A 24,111-nucleotide genomic window follows, 5' to 3' on the forward strand; every position below is an offset into this window, starting at 1 on the left:
TAATCAACAGCACTACCCAGGTGCCCTGACAGTTATTTTCTTTTAACACTTGAGAACAGCCATTTCTTTCTGGGCTCCCACGTCTGATGAGAAATTCTCAGTTATTAAAATTGTTACATCATTTTTCTCTAGGTACTATCAATATTTTTTTCTTCATCTTAGTTTTCAGAAATTTGATTAGAATGTACCCAGGTATGAATTTTTTGTTTCTTCTGTTTGAAATTTACTGAATTTTTTTTTTTTTTAGATTTCTTATTTTAAAATTTACTGAATTTCAGGGCAGCCTGGGTGGCTCAGCAGTTTAGCACCGCCTCTAGCCCAGGGTGTGATCCTGGAGTCCCGGGATCGAGTCCCACATCAGGCACCCTGCATGGAGCCTGCTTCTCCCTCTGCCTGCATCTCTGCCCCTCTCTCTCTCTCGAATAAATAATCTTTTTTTTTTTTTAAAGTAAAAAATAAAAATAAAAATTTACTGAATTTCTTGAATCTGTAAACTTATGCCTTGCTAATTTAGAGAAATTGTCAGCCATCATTTCTTCAAAAAGTTTTTGTGCCACACTCCTACTCCACTCCTTGTGGGAATCCAGTGATATAAATATTAGACCTTTTGGTATTGTCTCTGAACTTCCCAAGGTTCTGTTCATTTTTTTCAGTCTTATTACTCTTTTGGTGAATATTGATAATTTCTATTCATCTGTCAAGTTCATTAACTCCTTCTTCTGTCATTTCTATTCTGCTATTAAGCACATCCAGTGAGATTTGTATTTTGATTATTGTATTTGGTTCTAAAATTCCATTTGATTTTTTATATCTTGTATTTCTCCACTAAGACTTTCTTTTTTTTTTCCACTAAGACTTTCTATCCAATTATTTCACTTATTCTTAGAGCATGATTATAATATTCTCTTTCAAGTTTTTGTCTAATCTAACAAACATTTGTGTTATTTTTGGGATTGTTATCTATTGACTATCTTTCCTGTCATAAAATGTTGAGATTTTTCTACTTCTGAATACATCAAGTAATTATTGGTTGTATCTTGGACATTTAAAAAAAAATTTATTTACAATAGTCACACACAGAGAGAGAGGCAGAGACGCAGGCAGAGGGAGAAGCAGGCTCCATGCACCGGGAGCCCGACGTGGGATTCGATCCCGGGTCTCCAGGATCGCGCCCTGGGCCAAAGGCAGGCGCCAAACCGCTGCGCCACCCAGGGATCCCGTATCTTGGACATTTTGAATATTATACTATGAATTCTGGATTTGTTTAATTCCTATAGAGAGCACTGGTTTTGTTGTTTTTAAGCAGACAATGAACTGGTTAGATTTAGATCACAATATCCTACCCACCATTGAACTGTGGCTCCAATGTCAGTTCAGTCTTGAAAAACTTTGCAGTGCTATCTGGGATAAATCCCACTTGGTCATGGCGTATAATAATTTTGGTATGCTGTTAGAGTTGGTTTGCTAATATTTTGTTGAGGATTTTTACATCTATAGTCAAAACAAATACTGGTATATAGTTTTCCTTTTTGTGATATCTTTATCTAGCTTTGGTATCAGGGTAATGCTGGCCCCATAAAATGAGTTAGGAAGTGTTCCTTTGTCTTCTCTTTTTTGGAAGAGCCTGAGAAGGGTTGGTATTAGTTCTTTTTTAAAAGTTTGGTGGAATTCACCAGTGAAGCTATCTAGTACTGGACTTTTATTTGTTGGGAGGTTTTGGTTACTATTTTGATCTTTTGAGATTTTCTATTTCTTCTTGAGTCAGTTTAGGTAATTTGTGTGTTTCTAGTGTGTATGTCCATTTCATCTTATTTTTTGGCATACAACTATTATAGAGTTATCTTGTAATTCTTTTTAATTTCTCTATCATCAGTAGTTATGTTCTCACTTTCAATTCTGACTTTAGTCCTAAAGGACTATTCATCTTGTTGATATTTTCAAAGAACTAACTTTTGGATTTGTTGATTATTATTTTTCTGCTCTGTGTTTTATTTTATTTCTGCTCTAATCTCTGTTGTTTCCTTTCTTCTCCTAGCTTTGGGTTTAGTTTGGTCTTTTACTGGTTCCTCAAGGTGTAAAGTTAGGTTATTGGTTTGAAATCTTTCTTCCTTTTGAAGATAGGCATTTACAGCTGTACATTTCTGAGCACTGCCTTTGCTGCATCTCCTAAGTTTTAGTATGTTGTGTTTTAGTTTCATTCACAGTATTTTCTAATTTCTTTTTCTGATTTCTTCTTTGACCCATTGCTTGTTTTCCACATATTTGTCAGTTTTCCAGATTTCCTTCTGCTATTCATTTTTAGCTTCATTCCATTGTGATGAAAGCAGATACTTTGTATGATTTCAGCATTATTAAATTTGAAACTTGGTTTCTTGGTTTGTGTTCTAATGTCTGGTCTTACAGACTGTTTCATATGCACTTGGGAAGAACATGTATTCTGCTGTTGTTGAGTGTAATGCTCAACATACATCTGTTAGGAGTAGATGGTTTATAGTGTTGTTCAAATCCTCTATATCCTTACTGACGTCCTGTCCAGATATCCATCGTTGTTGTAGTGCTATTCTGATCTGTTCTGTGTGTGCCCGAGTGTTCAATCTGAGACCTGGGTCATGGGCATTCCCTGGGGTCAGATCCATGCATCCACTGCTTGGGGGGTGTCCCAGGAGTTCATCGATGGGATCTTTCTCTTGAGATCTTTCCTTTTCATGGTTTCCTTGGCACTTTCAAGTTCTGAGGGGTCCTCTATAAAGCTTGTTTAGTTTCTCTTTTTCTTTTAAAGGTTTTATTTAGTTGAGACAGAGGGAGAGAGAGTCCAAGTGGGGAGGAAGATCAGAGGGAGAGAGAGAAGTAGACTTCCCACTGAGCTGGGAGCCCAATGCAGGGTTCAATCCCATGACCCTGAGATCATGACCTGAGCTGAGGGCAGAGGCTTAAATGACTGAGCCACCCAGGTGCCCATCTCTACTCTATTTCATGCTTCCTGCCACTGCTTTGGATACAGAGAGAAGAGATCAAGGGATTTTCTCTATACTCTTGGGACCATGGTTCTTCTGGTCAGAGACGAAGCTTTCTATATCTTGGAGTTTGAATTCCTGCTTGTTTGGCTATTTCTATCACTGCCATTGATGCTTTGGTGTTGTCTGGAGGCTGGGGTAGAAAAGAATGGTAAAAATGGTAAAAAAAAAAAAAAAAAATCCCAGGGAATTATCCCATTCTTCCTCATCTACAAGGGCTCTGTTTCTTGTTTCTTGGGCTAGTGTGTTAGTCACCTTGGGCTGCCATAACAAAACACCACAGACTGGGTGGCCTGAACCAGAATTTATTTTCCCCCAGTTCCCTAGGCTGGCAGTTTAAGATAGAGGTACCAGTACATTTGGTTTCTGGTGAGAGCTCTCTTCCTAGCTTGTCAAAGGTCACTTTGTGTCTTTATATGACCTTTCCTCTGTGCACTTGTATAGAGAGAATGTAAATGAGCTGCTGTCTGATGTCTTATAAAGACACTAATCCTATTGGGTGAGGGTCCCACCCATATGATCTCGTTTAACCTTAATTTTAAATTAAAAAAAAATTTTAATGTTTTTAAAGTAGGCTTCATGCCCAGTGTAGAGCCCAATGTGGGACTCGATCTCATGACCCTGAGATCATGACCTGAGCCAAAACCAGGGGTTGGTTGCTTACTGACTGTGCCACCCAGGTGCATCCCCCCCCCCCCTTTAAAAAAAGATGTCTTAAAAGTGAGGGGAGCAGAGGGAGAGTCAGTGCAGAGCCCAACATGGGGCTCAATCTCACAACCCTGAGATCACGATGTAAGCTGAACCAAGAGTAGGCCACTCAACCATGCCACCCAGGTGCCCCTTCCTTGTCTTCTAATATCCAGGTGGCCTTTGATGTTTGTTCTCATGTCTATAATATCTTTGTGCTATTTCTCTTGTTCTGAAAGCTTTTAGGATTTCCTCTTTATCTTTCAAATTGGTGTATTTTACCAAGCAATGTGGACTTTTCCATATCACTGTCCCTTCTGTTAAATTTTAAAATCTTTCTCATAATCCCTCCTCCCCCTCCCCCACTAAGTACTGTTGTTAACTTATTGTCTTCTTTACAGTTTTTTTTTAAATTTTTATTTATTTATGATAGTCACACACACACACAGAGGCAGAGACATAGGCAGAGGGAGAAGCAGGCTCCATGCAGGGAGGCCGACGTGGGATTCGATTCCGGGTCTCCAGGATCGCGCCCTGGGCCAAAGGCAGGCGCCAAACCACTGCGCCACCCAGGGATCCCATTCTTTACAGTTTTTAAGCACACAGTATCCATCTTTACTCTGAATGTGCTAGTTAGGATTTTTCAGGATCTGCATTTTGACCAGATCCATAGGGGATGCATTTGCTACTAGCAGATACTCACCTGATATAGTTTTGCTCCAAAGAAGCATCCTCCTGAAATCTCTGGTGACTACAGCCCTGTCCCAGGATCCCCTTCTCATCAGGACAGGAGGCTGCATCAAGTCGCACTCCACACCCAGCCCAGTCCCATGGCACCCTTCTCTGTCTGGATGTGGAGAACCTCTGCCTGCCCGGAGAGCCACCTCCAGGGATTGAGAGGAATGGCCACACAAAGGAGCTCAGAAAGTTCTACCCTTTTCCATTAGATTCTGAACACAGTCCTATTTAGCTTACATTTTTAAATAAAATTTACCATATGATGAAATAGATAGATGTATACACTTGCTTTGACAAATGTATACACCTGTGTGACCACTTCCCCCAGTGAAAATAATCAACTTTCTCATACCCTCAGGCCCCTTTGTAATCGGTCCTCAAGCTCCACCTCTTTAGGCAACCAGTGTGTCCATTTCTTTCACTGTATTTTTCCCTGTTCTTGAACTTCATAGAAATAGAATCATAGGGCATGTCCTTCATTGTGTCTGCCTTCTTTCACTCAATATAATGTGAGAGTCGTCATTATGAATCTTTTATTTTTATCATTATTCATCATCATGTTGTTTCAATATTCTTATTGCTGAGTTGTATTCCATTTTGTGAATGTAGTAGCACAGTTTACCTCCTTTTGATCATTTAGGCTCTTTTTTGCCTTTTGGCTATGATGAACATTCTAGTCCACCATTCCTCTTGGCTTCGTACCTAGGAGAGGACTTTCAGGTCACACGGCAGGACAGGGTGCACTTTTGAGTTTTTCTCTACAAGGTACTTCCCTCTAGTTGCCCCCACATTGTGACTCATCCTGCCCAGCCCACGGGGGTACTGTGGGGGCTACAGAGGGAGTATGACTAGAGGGGTGGGGGCCATCCAAGCTCAGGCTTTGCCTGTTCCCCACACCCCAAACGCCATGCTGCATCCTCTTCCCAGCCTCGCTTTCTGCTCTGCAGCAGCCGAGTATGTGATCTCCTGGAGGAGTAGACCCTGCCACTTCAGGGATGCCCTGTGGTACTCAGGGCAAAGGCCCGAGTCAGGACCACGGCTCCCAAGGCCCAGTTGAGCCTTTCAGCCTGTTCCTCACCTCGTTCCTGGCTGGGCTGGGGGGTGCCTTGTTACTTCTCATCTCCCACCCCACACCCGTCTCCTCTAGCTCCTCATGCATCAGTTTGGGACCTTGTTTTCTTTCCTCTCATGAGTATGACCCTTCTTCGGCCACATGGCTGGTCTGTTCAGTGAGCCTGGGGCCCTCACTGAGGCCTGCGTGTGGGAACTGTGGCTCCAAGGCCCAGCTGAGCCTGTCAGGGCTTATGTTCAGGTCCTCACTGAGGGAGATACCGCAGGTCCCAGAGGCCTGGCTCCCACTGTAGGAGGCCCTGAGCCCTGAGGGGATGATACCGCCTCTTTGCCCTCCTCCCGAATGGACCTCAAACGAGCACCCATGCTAAAGTGCAAAGAGTAAGGAAGGCCAACAGCCTATTTTTCTCATAGCGACTACCTAGATGTTCTCAAAAAATGGAAAATAAAAATATCAATATGAACAAAATGTTCATTTTGTTTTCCAGTCTCATGTTTTCCTCTGGCCCTTTTGGCTGGTCACTGTTGACAGCCGCTGTCACCCACACTGCCAGTCCCCCACACCTTGTGTGCCCTGTGGCCTGCAGGCAGCCTGAGAGGCCCGGCTCCGGTCTTGCCCTCTGCATCAAAACTCTTGGGAACTTTTGTTGAATGAACAAAATAATGTTTACGTCAACTTTAGGCTTTAAAAATCCATTTAAAGAAGAATTTCTTTTCCAAGCAAAGGTGGTTATTAGGATGGAAAAGAAAACCATTCTAGAGAGAAGACAAGACACATAGTGGACATAAGTTTTGTGGTAAAACACATTGCCGGTTCTGACAGCAGGGGTCTCCTTCCCATCATTTCTTGCCTCCCTTTTCTTTATCCTTGGGCTTTTCTGCTTTTTCTGGTGCTTTTTCTGCTGCCTTTTCTGGTGGTTTTTCTCCTTCCTTTGGCTTTTCAGCCTTTTGGTCCTTTCCTGGAGGAGGAGGAATCAGCACATTCCTTTTGATTCTCTTGCCTTTGAAATGTTTTCTTTGAAGACATATATCGATTAAAGCGAAAAGTCCAGCCACACCAATAAGGATCTGGAAGACAAAAGGATGCTGGTTACTTTTGCTTTTCATTCCAAAGCTGGCATAGTCCCTCTTTGTTTCTTATTCATCAGCAGGTGCTGGTTATCACATCCCTTGCTCCCCACAAACTTCCAGACCAGAGACATTCTAAGTTTGCCCCTCCCTTCACCTCAGCTTCCCAATCCCCAGCTTGGGTGTGGCCCTTTGCCTCAGAGATCAGGACAGCTAGGAGGAGGGAGCCCTGACCTCGGCTGGCTCCCTGGACAGCATCTTTAAGTGGCTTCTTCATTGGAAACATTTACCAACTTCACTTTTAAACTCTGCATGGGTCCCGAGATTTTGGAAAAAGAAAAGAAGTCCTCTCCTTAAGTCAGAGGAAAACACTCATTCTCCAGAAGAGGTGATTTCTGAGCAAATAAAGTACCCAACATGAAAGACTCACCACAGCAATGAAGTAGTGCATGGGCATGGTTTGTCGGGTTTTCACAGCTATGATCACGGCCCCCACAAGGAAAATGAAGGCAAACAGATCATTGAGAAGGTCCTGAAAGTGTGGGAGACAGGAGAGTCAGCCTCAACCAAGACCCCCTCAGCACCCAACCTGGCATAGACCTCCTCCAGAGGCGATGGTTTCCAAACTTCTGCCTGATTTAAAAAATATATATGTGAAGATAAATATACATCAGCTGGGTGGGCATGCTGTGGCCCCCAGGGCTGGGCTCTTTGAGTTGAGGCCCAAAGCCCAGGGTGCTTAGCAGCTTTCATGGGCCCCTTCTGCTGCCACCTTCTCTGAAAGGACACATTTAGTGGCTAGTTACACTTTAATTTCTTTTTTCTCCCCAATACTCATTTAAGTGAATGCACAACGATTCAAATTAATGGTGAGTACAAACCCCATCATCAGTCTGCGGAGGGGGCCAGCTCTCCCCTCTGGATCCCGGGTGGGCTGTGCTGCTTGCAGGAACTTCTGTTGGATTCTGGCCTCTCCGGTTATGACCCTGGCAGCTTCCTCGACCCCTGCCCCCACCCCTCCCGCCTTACTTCCTAGACACTCCCCTCCTTGCAAGTCCACACCACTTCCTCCATCATCAACCTTCCTTCTCATCCCTTCTGGCCTCCATCCTACCCTTGCCCCATACTTGCTTCCCTTTCCTTCCTGACCAGGTCCAGATGTTCCCAGACTGAGCAGAAGGGCTGCTTTCCCCGCAAGTACCACACACTGCCACTCCCTAGCATAGCCAAGCTTAGAGTTGGCCAAAGCATGACCACTGTGAGCCAGCCTCCTCCCCTATCACTCCTGGGGTGATGGTGGTCCAGAGCTTGTGGACCTCTTAATCCTGTGGGCAACAGCCAGCTCTGCAGCCCTGGATGAGGCCCGCCCTTCCCCTTGGTTGCCGTGATGCTGTTTTCTCTTAACTGTCTTTCCCTGGTTGCTTGTCATGGGCCTTTTCTTTTTCAGGCTTTTAAATTTTATTATTTTAAAAAGGATTTTGTTTGAGAAAGAGAGAGAGTGCGCGTGCATGAGAGGGGGGAGGGGCAGAAGGAGAAGAAGAAGCAGGCTCTCCACTGAGCACAGAGCCCAAGGCGGGGCTCGATCCCAGGACCCTCAGATCATGACCTGAGCCGAAGGCAGACGCTTAACTAACTGAGCCACCTAGGTGCCCCTGGTTTTTGAATTTTAATACATTGCAAACATCCCATCCCTACTTCCACCTCTAGCAGCCATGAACCACTGAGATTAAACAGATTTTAACATCTTGCAATATTTACTTAGATCTCTAAAAAAAAAAAAAAAAAAAAAAAAAAAAAGCCAGAAGTAAAACTTCATAGAGCCACAGTGTCCCTACTCTGCCCTTTCATGTCCCTTGTTCAGAGGCAGCCACACACATTGGGAGCTAATGGGTACTCTTCCCAAGAGTGTATTTGTATTTTCTTCCATATTATATATTTAGAAACAATATATACTATTTTGTGCGTTTTGCATGTTTAGATTTAAATTTAAATAAAAGATTTCTTCTAGCATTGACCCCCCCCCCTTTTAAAGATTTTATTTATTTGGAGAGAACATGTGCATGAGTGGTGGGAAGGAAAGGGGCACAGGGAGAGAGAGAATATTGAGCAGATTCTGTGCTGAGTGTGGCACCCTACCTGGGGCTTAATCTCATAACCCTGACCAAGCTCTTCCAAAAAATGAGGAGGGGACCACTCCCAAATTCATTTTATGAAGCCAGCATTTTCGTGATACCAAAGCCAAAAGAGGACACTACTGGAAAAGAAAACTTCAGGCCAATCCCTGATGGATGGAAATGCCAAAAGCCTCTGTAAAATGCCAGCAGACTGAATTCAGCAGCACATTAAAAGGATCATCCACCATGATGGAGTAGGCTTTATCCTTGAGATGCAAGAATGTTTTACACTTATGCAAATCAATCAGTGTGGTAGATCACATTAGTAGAATGAGAGAAAAGAATCATATGATCATCTCAATAGACAAAAAGTGTTTGACAAAATCCAACATCCATCCATCATAAAAACTCCCAACAAATTAGGCATAGAAGGAACATAACTCAACATAATAAAGCCCATAGCTAACATCATATTCAGTGGTGAAAGGTTGAAAGCTTTTCCTCCAAGATCAGACACACAACAAGGGCGTCCACTGTCACTACTCCTATTCAACATAGTACGGGAAATCCACAGTTCAGCAGTCAGACAAGAAGACAAAGGTATCATCATATCCCTGATCTCATTTTTCTATTGGTTTTAAAATTTTTGTTTATGATATCTTCTGTTGTAAAGTTTTAATTTTAATTGATACATAGTTTCTCCCTCTCTCACATACACATTCCCAAGCAGGTTTATTCAATATTCTGTTCAACCGATTTATAATGCCACCTTTGCCATATACGAAGTTGCCATATGTATGTAGGTCTGTTTCTGAGTTCTCTTTTTATTCCTATGTTCATTTTCTCAGGTGACCTCAGCAAAATTCCATAGGCTGGGTGGCTTAGACAACAAACATTTATTTTTCTCACGGTTCTGAGGGCTAGAAGTCCCTGATCAAGGTGCCATTATATTCAGTTTCTGATAAGGACTATTTCTGGTTTGCAGATGGCTGCCTTCTTGCTATGCCCCCATATGGCTTTTCTGTAGTGTGTTCAAGGTGGGGTTGTGGGGGGAGGCAGGGGAAGACAAAGAGGGGAGAGGAAGAGGGAGAGAGAGGGCTCTCTATTGTCTTTTCTTACAGGGACACTTCTATTGGATTAGGGTCCTACTCTTTTGACTACATTTAATCTTAAGTATTACTCCAGAGGCCCCATCTATAAGCATAGTCACTCTGGAGGTTAGGATTTCAGCCTATGAATTTTGGGGATACCCATTCAGTCCATAACAATTCCATTACTCTTTTTGTCAATCCCTAAGCTAGGACCAAAGCTTTATAGTAATTCTGGTATCTTGTTGAGTGAGTTAATCCTCGTAAGAATTTTAGAATAACCTTGTAAAGTTCCAGGAACAACCTCTGTCAGATTGAAATTTCATGTAATTTATATTATTATTATGGAATTAAATCAGTATCATCTTTATCTTCAAATCTGTGAATATGGGGTATTTTTCCATTTATGTAGAGTTTTCTTTTATGTCCATTAATAAACTGTGATCTCTGTGTAAAGTCTTACACATCTTTGAACAGGTTCATTCTAAGTTTCTTGTAGTTTCTGTTGCTGTTTTATTTATTTTTTTTAAAGATTTTATTTATTCATGAGAGACACAGAGAGGCAGAGACATAGGCAGGAGGAGAAGCAGGCTGCCTACAGGGAGCCCAATGTAGGACTTGATCCTGGGACCCACAACCTGAGCCAAAGGCAGATGCTCAACCACTGAGCCGGACACCCGGATACCCAGGAGTCCCATCTGTTGCTGTTTTAAATTGTTTATTAAAAGTCACATTTTCTCATTGTTCACTGCTAGTATTCAGGAACTCTATTGTTTGTCTCTGGTTACTTGGTTGTACTCAAGCAACTCTGGTAATTCCACTATCGATCCTCTTAGATTTTCTATGTAGAGAATCATATCTGTGAATGATTCTAGTTTTTTTCCCCTTCCCAATCCATACATGTTTTTTCTTGTTACACTGTGACTGATTTAAGATCTCCAGCATAGTGCTATACAGAAGGAAGGCTAGTAGGGACTGCGAAGGAAACGCTTCTAAAGTTTTACCATGAAAAAAAAAAAAAGGTTTACCATGAAATGCAATGGTTATTGTAGGTTTGGGGAGGTACCTACTATTAATATAAGTCCTCTTTTAAAGTAGTTTGCTAAGAGTTTTCTAAAAATTAATATTGAATATTACTTAACAGTTTGTATGAAGCTCATGAGATGATGATGTGGTTTTCTCCTTTATTTTTTTTAAAAGATTTTATTTGTTTATTCATGAGAGACACAGAGAGAGAGAGAGGCACAGACACAGGCAGAGGGAGAAGCAGGCTCTCTTCAGGGAGCCCGACGTGGGCCTTGATCCTGGGTCCACACCCCAGGCCGAAGCCCCAGGCCAAAGGTGGCGCTAAACCGCTGAGCCACCTGGGCTGTCTGGTTTTCTCCTTTAGATACAAGATTGTGAATTATATTAGTAGAATTTTGCAGACTAAACCAGCTTCGCATTCCTGACACATACCCTGCTTGATCATGATGTATTACTTGCTTGTATATTACTTGATTCAGTTTGCTTATATTTTACTGAGGATTTTTATAGCCACATTCAGATAAGCTAGGCATATATACTTTACTTTCCTTAAAATCAGACATTATAAGATCAAAAGCCTACTAGATAATATAACATATTATCAAGACTTTAAAAAATGGGAAGAAAAAAGGGACCAGTGAAACTAGAAATAAAGTCTAGAAATAAACCCTGCATTTGGGATTTTAACATTTAACAAAAATGCCATTTAAAATCAGTGGGGAGGGGCACCTGGGTGCCTTAGTCAGTTAAATGCCTGCATTTGGCTGAGATCAGGGTCCTGGGATAGAGCCCAGTGTTGGACTTCCTGCTCAGAGGGGAGTTGCTTCTTCCCCCTTCCCTCTGCCGCCCCAGCCCTTTCATGCTCTCTCACTCTCTCTCTGACGCTCTCTCTCTCAAATAAATAAAACTTAAAAAAATTAAATCAGTGAGGAAAATATATACTACTTAATAAATGAATAAATTGAGTGATAGGGGCAGAACAACTGGATAGGCATGAGGATAAGCTAGAGGGGCGTCTGGATGGTTCAGTCTGTTAAGCGTCGACTCTTGATTTCAGCTCAGGTCATGATCTTGGGGTTGAGACTGACCACCACATTAGGCTCTGCACTGAGCATGGAGCCTGTTTAAGATTTCCTCTCTCAGGATGCCTGGGTGGCTCAGTGGTTGAGTGTCTGCCTTCAGCTCAGAGTGTGATCCTGGAATCCCGGGATCGAGTCCCACATCGAGCTCCCTGCATGGAGCCTGCTTTTCCTTCTGTCTACGCCTCTGCCTTTCTTTGTGTGTCTTTCATGAATAAATAAATAAAACATTTTTTAAAAAGATTCTCTTTCTCTCATCCTTTGCACACCGCCCTCACCCCCCATTGGCTCACATGGGTACTCACTCTTAAAAAAAGGTGGATATAAAGCTGGAGTTATGGTTCACACCATATGCCAAAATGACTCCAAATGAACCAAAAGAAAGTGAAACAAGTGCCAGATGAAAATATGGATGAATTGTTTTATGACTTGTTTTTCTATTTCTTTTTGAGTCGATATTATGTTAATTTTTCCTAGGAAATTAACTATTATCTCAACTTTCCAATTTATTGGCATAAAAATTCATATTTTCCCTGTAATCTTTAAAAATTCACATTTTCCCTGTAATCTTTAAAAATCTCGTCTTGATCTTTGTAGTAGTATTTTTCTTTGCTCATTCTCTCTTTTCCCTCCTGGGGATCCATCTACTTTATTAGTCTTTTCAAATAGCTAGGTTATTTGGTTTTATTAGTCCTCATTAATGGATCTTTGCTTCCTACTTCATGAATTCTAGTTCTTATCTTTGGCATTGCCTTCTTAATTCCATTGTTTTAATTTGGTTTTGGCACCTTCTTAAGACTATTAATTTTCAATCTTCTTTTCTAATTATATAGATTTGAATTTTAATAGTTTAGGGAGACTCTACAGATAGTATCTGTGAATGCAACATAAATACGAAATCTTCGTGTTTGGGGAACACATTAGATTTCCCCCCCAAACACCTGGGGATTTAAATTTTACTGATTGATTTCTAATTATATTACACTGAAGTTAGAGAATATGGTCTGGATGACATCAGTTATTTGTTAATTACTTACTTATTTGTTATTTGCTTTGTGTTCTTATTGAGAATAAATTTTTTTTAAGATTTATTTATTCATGAAAGACAGAGAGAGAGACACACACACACACACAGGCAGAGGGAGAAGCAGACTCCTCACAGGGATCCTGATGTGGGACTCGATCCCAGATTCCAGGATCACACCCTGAGCTGAAGGCAGATGCTTAACTGCTGAGCCACCCAGGTATCCTGAGAATAAATTTTTTAAAAGATTTATTTATTTAAGAGAGAGCATGAACAGGGGGAGGGGCAGAGGAAGAGGAAGAGAATCTCAAGCAGAGTCCCTACTGAGTGCAGAGCCCAGCACAGGGCTCAGTCCCAGGACTCTGAGATCATGACCTGAGCCAAAATCAAGAGTCAGACACTTAACCAACTGAGCCACCCAGGCATCCTGAGGATAATTTTTATGATTGTTCAAAGTGTACTTGAAAACAACACATAGCCTGTTCTGTTGGGTATAGGGCTCCATACGTTCTATGTATGTCACTAGATCAAGCTATCAATTGCTGAAGGAGGCATGTTAAAATCTCCCACTATGGTTGCTGTTTGCCAAGTCTTCCTTATAAATAAATAAGTTCACTTAAAAAAATTATTTATTTATTTATTTATTTAAAAAAAGATTTATTTATTCATGAGAGACACAGAGAGATAGAGAGGCAGAGACACAGGCAGAGGGAGAAGTAGGCTCCACACAGCCTGATGTGGGCCTTGATCCCGGGACTCCGGGATCACACCCTGGGCTGAAGGCAGATGTTCAACAGCTGAGCCACCCAGGCGTCCCTCCAATTCTCTCTTTAGTGTTTATTTAGGTCAATCCACAAGTGCACTAGGCTTTTTGCTTACTGTTCCTTTTTTACACTGCACAAATTTCTTTTTGGTTTAATTTCTTTATTTCTGAGGTACATATTTTAGTAGTTCTTTCAGTGAGGGTCAGGAAAATGAAATTGTTTCATTTGTTGTTTAAAAATATATTTTGGAGGCAGCCCTGGTGGCTCAGTGGTTTAGTGCTGCCTTCAGCCCAGGGCCTGATCCTGGAGACCCAGGATTGAGTCCCATGTCAGGCTCCCTGCATGGAGCCTGCTTCTCCCTCTGCCTGTTTCTCTGCCTCTCTCTCTCTCTCTCTGTGTGTTTCTTATGAATAAATAAAATCTTTAAAAAATAAAAAAAATAAAAATGTATTTTGGAGAATACCTGGGTGGCTCAACAGTTTAGCACCTGCCTTCGGCCCAGGGTGTGATCCTGGAGTCCTGGGATCGAGTCCCATGTCAGGCTCCCTGCATGGAGCCTGTTTCTCCCTCTGCCTGTGTCTCTGTCTGTCTCTCTTTCTCTCTCTGTGTCTCTCATGAACAAATAAAATCTTTTTTAAAAATTAAATAAAAATAAAATGTTTTTATTTTATGAATACCCACTATTTGCTTCGATGTGGATGGAACTGGAGGGTATTATGCTGAGTGAAATAAGTCAAACTGAGGACAATCATCATGTGGTTTCACTCATAGGTGGAATATAAGAAATAGTGAATGGGATTATAAGGGAAAGGAGGGGAACTGAATGGGAAAAATTAGAGAGGGAGACAAACCATGAGAGATTCCTGACTCTGGGAAACACAGAAAGGGTCGTGGAAGGGGAGGTGGGTGGGAGGATGGGGTAACTGGGTGACGGGCACTAAAGGAGGGCTCTTGATGGGATGACCACTGGGTTTACACTATATGTTGGCAAATTGAATTTCAATAAAAATGAAAAATGCCTTTATTTATTCTTGCCATCTCATCCCTTTAAAGAAATTATTCCAGTGTTTTCTGGCCACTGTCATTGCCGTTGAAATATATGAAGTTAAGTCTAGTAGTTTGAGGGTTTTTGTTGTTGCTTCTGTTTTTTTTTTTTTTTAATGCAAATAATATTTTCTCTTGATTTTAAATTTTCCTTTGTTTCTGGTAATCAGCAGTGCCTCTGTGAGATACCTAAGTGTCGTTTTGTGTTTATTTTTCTTGGTACATCTTTGAGAATTCATATCTTTCATTAACTCTGATATTGGTATGGCCGCCTCAGCTGTCTTTTGGTTATTATTTATGTGGAGTAACTGTTCCCATTTTCGTTTTCAATTTATTTGTATCTTTGGACTAAAGGAATCTATCTGTTATGTTCATATCATATCATTTAAAGTGGATTATTTTAAAAATCCATTCTGATCATCTCTGCCCTAGAGAGTTCAATCCATGTGCACTTAAAGTAATTACTGATAAGGAGTTATTTCCGTCATTTTGCTGTTTTTTTTTAAAATATATCTTTTTTAAACAGAATGGGAGAAGATATTTGCAAATCACATATCAGATAAAGGGCTAGTTTCCAAAATCTATAAAGAACTTATTAAACTCAACACCAAAGAAACAAACAATCCAATCATGAAATGGACAAAAGACATGAAGAGAAATCTCACAGAGGAAGACATGGACATGGCCAACATGCACATGAGAAAATGCTCCGCATCACTTGCCATCAGGGAAATACAAATCAAAACCACAATGAGATCCCACCTCACACCAGTGAGAATGGGGAAAATTAACAAGGCAGGAAACAACAAATGTTGGGAGGAGGCGGAGAAAAGGGAACCCTCTTACACTGTTGGTGGGAATGTGAACTGGTGCAGCCACTCTGGAAAACTGTGTGGAGGTTCCTCAAAGAGTTAAAAATAGATCTGCCCTAAGACCCAGCAATTGCACTGCTGGGGATTTACCCCAAAGATACAGGTGCAATGAGACGCCGGGACACCTGCACCCCGATGTTTCTAGCAGCAATGCCCACAATAGCCAAACTGTGGAAGGAGCCTCGGTGTCCACCGAAAGATGATGGATAAAGATGTGGTCCATGTATACAATGGAGTATTCCTCAGCCATCAGAAACGACGAATACCCACCATTTGCTTCAATGTGGATAGAATTGGAGGGTATTATGCTGACTGAAGTAAGTGAATCAGAGAAGGACAAACATTTTATGTTCTCATTCATTTGGGGAATATAAATAATAGTGAAAGGGAATATAAGGGAAGGGAGAAGAAATGTGTGGGAAATATCAGAAAGGGAGACAGAACATAAAGACTCCTAACTCTGGGAAATGAACTAGGGGTGGTGGAAGGGGAGGAGGGCGGGCGGTGGGGGTGAATGGGTGACGGGCACTGAGGGGGGCACTTGACGGGATGAGCACTGGGTGTTATTCTGTATGTTGGTAAATTGAACACCAATAAAAAATTAATTTATTAATAAAAAATAAATAAATATATCTTTTTGTCCTCAGCTCCTCCACTATTACCTTCTTTTGTTGTTTAATTTTTTGTAGTGTCAATTTCATTACTTATTTCTTTTTCTATACATTAGTTAATTTATTAGAGCTTACCTTGGTGTTATAATTAATATCTTAAATTTATAATAGTCTAGTTTGAATTGATACCACCTTAGGCTTACTAGTACACAAAACTCTTGTTATCATCATAAATTATATCTTTACATACAGTCCCATTAACGGAGATTTATAATTATTGTTTTATGCATTCGTCTTTTAAATCATATCAGAAAAAAAGTTACAATCAAAACATGCAACAATAATGTATTTTATATTTATCTATGTAGTTACCTTTACTGGTGTTCTTTATTCTTTTATGGCTTCAAGTTACTGTCTAGTGTCCTCTCATTTGAGCCTGAAGGACCTCCTTTAGCATTTCATGTAAGGCAGGTCTACTATCAACAAACTTTTATCTAAGAATGTCTTAGTTTCTCCTTTTTTTTTTTTTTAAAGATTTTATTTATTTGAGAGAGAGAGAGCACAAGCAGGGAGAGTGGCAGAGGGAGATGGAGACGCTGAGCAGGGAACCTGATGTAGGGCTCAATCCCAGGACCCTGGGATCATGACCTTAGCCAAAGCAGACACTTAACTGACTGAGCCATCTAGGCACCCCTTATCCTTCATTTTTGAATAATTTAAAAGATTTATTTATTTGAAAGAGAGAGAATGTGTATGTGAGCAGGGCAGTGGGAAAGGGAAAGACAAGCAGACTCTATGCTGAGTGTGGAGCCTGACGTAGAGCTCAGTCTCATGGCCCTGAGATCATGACCTGAGCTGAAGTCAAGAGTCAGGTGCTCAACTGAAGATGCCCCTTGAATGGTAAATTTTGAAGGATGATTTCAATTTTGAAGGGTATTGTTTTCATTTCCTGAAGATGCCATAACACAGTACCACCAAGTAGGTGGCTTACAACATAAATTAAAAATAAAACTAAAAAAAAAAAAGAAAAACCTCATAAATTTATTATTTAATGCTTCTGGAGGCCAGAGGTCTGAAATCAAGGTGTTGGCAGAGTCATGTTACCTACGAAGGTACTGGAAATGATCTGGCCTCTCTTCAAGTTTCTGGTAACTTTAAGCATTCCTTGGCTTGTTTCCCCTTCTATCCTCTTCCTGTCTCCTTACATCACCTTCCCTCTGAGCATGTCTATCTCTGTGTCCAAATTTCTACTTTTTATAACAATACTAGTCATATTGGATTAGAGCTCACTCTAATGACCTCATCATCGGCAAAGGCCCTTTACTCCATATAAGGTCATGTTCACAGGTACTGGGTGTTAGGACTTCAACATCTTTTTAGGGGACACAGTTCAACTCATAACAGATAGCAAATATGAAAGATAGAATTCTTGGTTGACAGGATTTGTTTGTTCTTTCAGGACTTTAAGTACATCATTCCACTGTCTCAGGTCTCCATGGTTTCTGATGTGAAATTGGGTGTTAATCCTATTAAAGTTCGCCTGTATGAGATTAGTTGCTTCTCTTGTTTGTGGCTTTCAAGACTTTGTCATTGTTTCTGGACAGTTTGATTATAGTGTGTCTCAGTGTGGCTCACTTTGAGTTTATCCTACTTGGTCCTTTTTGAATGTGTAGATTTGTATCTTTTATCAAATTTGGAAAATTTTTTTTTACCATTTTTTCAAATATTATTTCTTCCCCTTTCTCTCTCTCTTCTTTTGGGATTCAGCATATGTTAGAATACTTGATGGTGCCTCATAGGTCTCTTCAGTTTTTTCATTCTTTTTTTCTTTCATTTCCTCAGACTGGATAATCTCAATTGGCCTATCTTCAAGTTCACAGATTCATGCTGTCTGCTCAAATCTGCCGTTAAACCAGCCTAGTCAGTTCTTCATTTCAGTTATATTATTTTCAGCTCCAGAATTTCTTCCTGATTCCTTTTTATAATTTCTCTTTACTGATATTTTCTACTTGTTCATGAATTGTTCTTCTGGTTTTAGTTCTTTAAGCATTTTTAAGACAATGGATTTTAACTCTTTGTCTAGTAAGTCTAATATCTGGGCTTTCTCAGAGACAGTCTCTATTAATTTTTTTTCCTTGTGAATGGACCATACTTTATTTCTTTGCATGCTTTATAATTCTGGGCATCTTGAATATTATAATGTAGTTACTCTGTAAACCATATTCTCCCTCTTCCCCTGGATTTGTTGTTGCTGATTGTTGTGAGTTGTAGACATCTGTATGTTTAATGACTTTTTTCTAAACTGTTTTTTAAAGACTGTATTCTTCTAGTCCTGCCACTGAAGTCGCTGTTTCACTAGATTAATGGTCAGGTAGTGATTTTTATTAAAAAATTTTTAAAAAATATTTTTATTTGACACACACACACACACACACACACACACGCACACACACAGAAAGTGAGCACAAGCAGGGGAGTGGCAGGCAGAGGGACAGGGAGAAGCAGGTTCCCCACAGAGCAGGGAATCCAATGTAGGGCTGATCCCAGGACCCTGGGGCCATGACCTGAACCAAAGGCAGATGCTTAACTGGCTGAGCTACCCAGTCACACCTTAATTTTTTTAAAAGATTTTATTTATTCATTTGAGACACACAGAGAGAGAGAGGGCAAGCATGAGCAGCAGGGGGAGGCAGAGGGAGAGGGAGAAGCAGACTCCTTGCAGAGCCAGGAGTGGATGCAGCATTTGATCCCAGGACCTGGAGATCATGACCTGAGCCAAAGGCAGATGCTTAACCATCTGAACTCCCAGGTACCTTCAGGTAGTGATCTGAAAGAGATTTCCTTAAATATCTGGAAACAAACAAAAGTACTCTACTAGTCTTTGCAAGTTGGCTTTGTGTTGAGGTACTCCTTCAATACTTGTCCAAGCTATTTAGAACTCTGTTTTCACCTGCTGCTTGTGCAGAACCTAGAAGTCTGCAAGGGGCACAAGCTTAGGGTCTTTTGCGAGCATGTGTCCAGCCCTCAGCACGTGTGTGTGAATCGAAGTATAAAGAGTATAAAGAGATACCTGGTATGTGTAGTAGCTTTGCATAGCTCTTACTCCCCACTGTATTTCCTTCTCCAGCCTCTTCCCAAACTCTGGTCTGTCTATTCCTTGCCTCATCTGATTTTCCTTGCCTCAGGTGGCTATGGTTAGTAGATATGCCTTTAAATAGTTTTGACAGGGACGCCTGGGTGGCTCAGCAGTTGAGTGTCTGCCTTTGGCTCAGGGCATGATCCCAGGATCAAGTCCCATATTGGGCTCCTTGCAAGGAGCTTGCTTCTCCTGTCTCTGCCTCTGTCTGTCTATCATGAATAAGTAAATAAAATCTTTAAAAAAAAAAAATACTTTTGACAAATGATATCCAGGAAGCTGCTTCAGCCCTAAAAAAGCTCTGAGGCAGGTAAAAGAAAGTCAAGTTCCTGGGCCTGTCCCTCAAGGAGCCACCAGGCACAAACATCATTTTTTGACAATAGGTCTGTATTGTTCCTTCTGTTACCAGCAAAGAACGTGACCAGAAATGGGGGCTGTTGTATTCATGGCTATGGACAAGCTGGGATGTGAGGGATGGTGGGTAGTTAAAATGTCACAAGCCTCCTTTACCAAATTCAACAGCTTCTTTCTTCCTTAAGCATTCTTCTGATTGTTATAAGTTTTTTTTAAAAGGTTGATTTATTTGAGAGACAGAGAGAGAGAGTGGGGTGGAGGGGCAGAGGCAGAGGGAGGGAGAAAGTCAAGCAGGCTCCATGCCCAGGACAGAACCCAACAACGGGGCTCAATCTTACGACCCTGAGATCACGACCTGAGCTGGAACCAAGAGTTGGATGTTTAATCCACTGTGCCACCCAAATGCCCCATAAGTTTTTAAAAATTAGATTCCAGAGTCATGAAAAAGTTGATTCTGACAGTTTTTGACAGCCAAATCATTATTTTAGTGGAGAGACAAGAGTTTTGGTGTTCCCAACTCTGCCATTTTTAGTGGTTATTCATTAAATCTGGAGATTCTTGAGGCACCTGGGTGGCTCAGTTGTTGAGCATCTGCCTTCAGCTCAGGTCGTGATCCCAAAGTCCTGGAATCGAGTCTCACATCAGGCTCCCCATGGGGAGCCTGCATCGCTGTGTCTTTCATGAATAAATAAAATATTTAAAAATAAATAAATCTGGAGAGTTCTCAGTCATTTTCACTCTGAGTATTTCTACTCCATTCTTATGAGTCTCTTCTTCTAGAAGTCCTATTAGGCTTATGATGGACTTTCTCATTCCATTTTCTCCGACTCAGCTTCTCTCATATTTTCTGTCTTTATCTCTCAGTGCCATATTCTGGGTAATTTCCCCACATCTTCCCCCCCCCCCCACATCTTTTGGTTTGCTAGTTCTCCAGCTTTGTCTAATATGCTTTATAGCACATTACTGACAGTTTTATTTAAATAACTATGTTTAATTCTAGGTACCATATTTTATATTTTAAAAAAGATCTTTTTATTCTGTCTTCAGAATGTCTTATTCTGTTGTTAGGGCTCTGTTTATATATTTATTTTTTTAAGATTTTATTCATCTATTCATGAGAGACACAGAGAGGCAGAGACACAGGCAGAGGGAGAAGCAAGCCCCCCAGCAAGGAGCCTAATATGGGACTCAATCCCGCATTCTGGGATCATGCCCTGAGCCCAAGGCAGACACTCAACCGCTGAGTCACCCAGGCGTTCCTCTGGTTATATCTTTAATTATTTTAAGTATATTTCTTATTATTTTAAGACAGCTCTTCTATCAATCTCATATTCTTAGGGTTCTAATCCTCCCATATGTTAGGTTTGCTGATTCTCAATTATTAGACATGGGGATTTTAAAATCAGGCATTTTGTAGTTTTGAACTGTGAACTCATTTTTGACAAGTCTCCCCCTCCTCCCCTGCTGCCCCCACCTCTCCTGTGGGTATCTCTTTATACTTCGATTGTGACTTTGCATTTGTTTCTTTCAGGAGTTCCAAGGACATCATCAGAACATCATTAAATTGGAATTAATTTTTATGCTAATTCCCAGGCACAAGTCTTCTAGGCTTGTGCCTACATTTAAAGATGCAAGTAGTAAAAATTCAAACCAAATCTGTACAAAATTCAGGTTCAAAATTTCTGTTTTCTCAAGGTAAGTGTGTGTGTGTGTGTGTGTGTGTTTCAATTCAAAGCTCAGACAGAGGTGAACATGCCTTCTTATTCTTCTGTGTGGGGGAAAGGTATCTTCTCTGCCTGTCTTTTCCCTGAGGGGGCAGTCTTTTCAGGGTGCTGGCTTATGCAGGGGTCTCAGTTCTAAATCCCCATTTTGCTTAAGACCAAGGCCTCTCACCTCCTGTAACTTATGAGTGCATGAAAATCCATATGGGGTAATTCTTTGTGGGCTGTTCCCAACCACACTTCAGTAGCTTATTTAATCACTGCCCTCTTTTTCATTGCTGGCATTTGTTTCTTTTCTTTTCTTTTTTCTTTTTCTCTTTTTTTGCTGGCTCGGTCATTCAGCTACAGCAGTTGTGTTTACATTTTCCCTAGTCGTTTTAGCTAAGTGCAGCAGGAGGATTCTCAGAGTTTATTGATATTTCATTTCACTGGAACTGAAAGTTTCTTCTCAAGTTCCTTGGAGTCAGCCCTCTGCCTTTCTACTCTATCTTCTGTTTATTCCTTTTCCCAAGAGTCTTATTTGGTCCTTCTCTCCTTTCTCCCTGTATTGGGGGGTCCTCACCTACCCTGCTGAGACCTATGAATCCCTAGGCCCTGATCACTTTTGACAAGGAAGCAGGACAGAATGCAGTTAGGGACTCAGACTTTACTGGTAAAGCTGGATTTGAATCCTTTTTCTTGCTGCTTACTAGCTGAGTTATCTGGGGGTAAGTTACTTGGTTATCCTGAGACCATTTTATGTGTAAAGTGCGTGAAGCCTTGAGTTTAGGGCTCTGGAGGCACGCTGGGAATATGAAGTGACATGGGAGTTTGGTGGATGTGCTCTGTGATTACACAGATGATGGGTAGGGATTCAAGTCCCTACACCCTCAGGCACAGCATCAAGCACTTTGTAATTATTTCTCAGGCACAATCCCATGAGAGATTATTACTGTCCTCATGTTACAGATGAAGGAAACAGGCTATAGGTGGTTGGGTAACTTGCCCAGCTCCTATTCCAATGGATGACTACTTTGGGCTGAACATTCTTCTGGGCTTAACATTATTTTATTTATTTATTTATTTATTTATTTATTTATTTATTTATTTATTTATTTATTGAAAGAGAGAACACGTGCATGGCAGGGGAGGGGGCAGAGGGAGAAGGAGAGAGAATCTTAAGCAGGCTCCATGCCTACTGCAGAGCCTTACAGGGGCTCGATCTCACAACCCTGAGATCATGACCTGAGCAGAAATCAAGTTTGGATGCTTAACTGACTGGGCCATTCAGGTGCCCCTACGCTTAACATCCTTGGTTTTCTCCTTTGATTTCTGGGGGTGGGGTACCTTCTGGGGTGATCTCCCCATTCAAATGTGAGCTGGCACAGAAGTGGGAGGAACAGCTGGTTGCTGTACCTCACCTGCTGTGGTGGAGAGCATAGCTTCAGGAAAGCAAAGACCTCTTCCTTTGACCACTAGATACATAAGAGCCGTCACCATCCCCACCCCCAAGCTGGACTTTTTGAGAGCCTTTTCTACCTAACTTCAGCTGCCCTATCCTGGCTCCTAGCCCCACCGGAGGTGCTGAGCTCATGCCCTCGGCACAAGTATGTTGGGGGGGGGGGGACGGACCTGTTGCTCTGTTCACAGTCACTTCCATTTACCAAGACACATGCAGGAAGAAACAGTAGTCCCACGCACTCCCTACCTCCTCACTTACCGAAATCGGCCACAGGATGAAAGGCATGTATCTGTTGATGGCGAAGGTGTAGACAATGAAGAAGAAGCAGAAGACGGACAACTCCATGGTGATGATGAGTGTCAGGAGAGGGTGCACGGTGGTCCCGGTGAACATTATCATCGAAGCTATTAGGCAGCTCTGCTGGGAGACATGCACCTGAGCCATGGCAAAGGGCTCTCCTCAGCCCTCCAGCTCCTCGGGGCCCATCTGGAGCGAGCTCCTTCTCTCTCCCCATCGTTCTCCACACCCCCCACCACCACCCGGTACCAGCCCGACTTACCAAGCTCAGGATCTTGACCTCGGCGTGCCCCATAACCCAGAACTCTCTATTGCTGTCCTTGAGTTCCCACTTGTAGCGACGACACCCCTTCCTCGTGCCCACTTCATCCTTGGGCTGCACCGACTTCTCCTTTTTCTTGGGCTCCTCTTTCTGGTCCTGGTCCTGGGGTTTGGCGCCCGGCGGAGGGGGCGGAGGGGGCGGAGGGGGCGGAGGCGCGGCTGCGGCCGGGGCGGGGGCCGGGGCGGGGGCCGCCGCTTTGCCCTTCTTGCCTTTGTCAGCCATCCTCGCGTGGGAGGTGTCACCGCCTGCCGGATCTCTCCTGCTGTCCCCGGACAGGCCTGGCCTCTGAGCGAGCCTGGTGCCACCACCCGCTCAGAGGTCCCGCTCAGCCAACGGCCGGGCCCGGCGAACGCCAACGCCCCGGCGCCCCCCACGCGCCGCGGGTGCCCGCGCGCCCTCACCCGGCTGCGCCCTCACCCGGCTGCGCCCTCACCCGGCTGCGGCCTCACCTAGCTGCGCCCTCACCCGGCTGCGGCCTCACCTGGCTGCGCCCTCACCTGGCTGCGGCCGCCCCGCGCACTGCGAGGACACGGGGCGTGTCGGGCCGGTGCCGCCAGCGCCAGCGCCGCACACCTGCGAGCCGGAGCCCGCGCCCCGCCCTGGCCCCCCCCCCCCCCCTCCGCCCCCGGGTCAGGGCCCT

The 24,111-nt window shown here is 42.5% G+C and overlaps 1 protein-coding gene across 1 annotated transcript; it reads right to left on the reverse strand.

Annotated features, from left to right (window-relative positions):
* Positions 1 to 4,955: 4,955 nt before the first annotated feature.
* Positions 4,956 to 24,090, reverse strand: CMTM2 (CKLF like MARVEL transmembrane domain containing 2). The gene is made up of 4 exons (XM_026011667.2): positions 23,412 to 24,090; positions 23,111 to 23,269; positions 7,009 to 7,110; positions 4,956 to 6,578 (listed from the first exon to the last, which is right to left on the reverse strand). The coding sequence occupies exons 1-4, from the start codon at positions 23,691 to 23,693 to the stop codon at positions 6,351 to 6,353; spliced, it is 771 nt and encodes a 256-aa protein (XP_025867452.2). The 5' UTR covers positions 23,694 to 24,090; the 3' UTR covers positions 4,956 to 6,350.
* Positions 24,091 to 24,111: the final 21 nt, after the last annotated feature.

Source organism: Vulpes vulpes, chromosome 12, assembly GCF_048418805.1.
Source record: "Vulpes vulpes isolate BD-2025 chromosome 12, VulVul3, whole genome shotgun sequence".
Classification (NCBI taxonomy): domain Eukaryota; kingdom Metazoa; phylum Chordata; class Mammalia; order Carnivora; family Canidae; genus Vulpes; species Vulpes vulpes.

Coding starts and splice junctions, on each gene's coding strand:
- CMTM2 (XM_026011667.2), bottom strand. CDS start 23,693: ATGGCTGACAAAGGCAAGAAGGGCAAAGCGGCGGCCCCCGCCCCGGCC. Junction 23,270..23,411: donor AGGTCAAGATCCTGAGCTTG/GTAAGTCGGGCT, acceptor GTCTCCCAGCAG/AGCTGCCTAATAGCTTCGAT. Junction 6,579..7,008: donor TGCACTACTTCATTGCTGTG/GTGAGTCTTTCA, acceptor TTTGTCTTCCAG/ATCCTTATTGGTGTGGCTGG.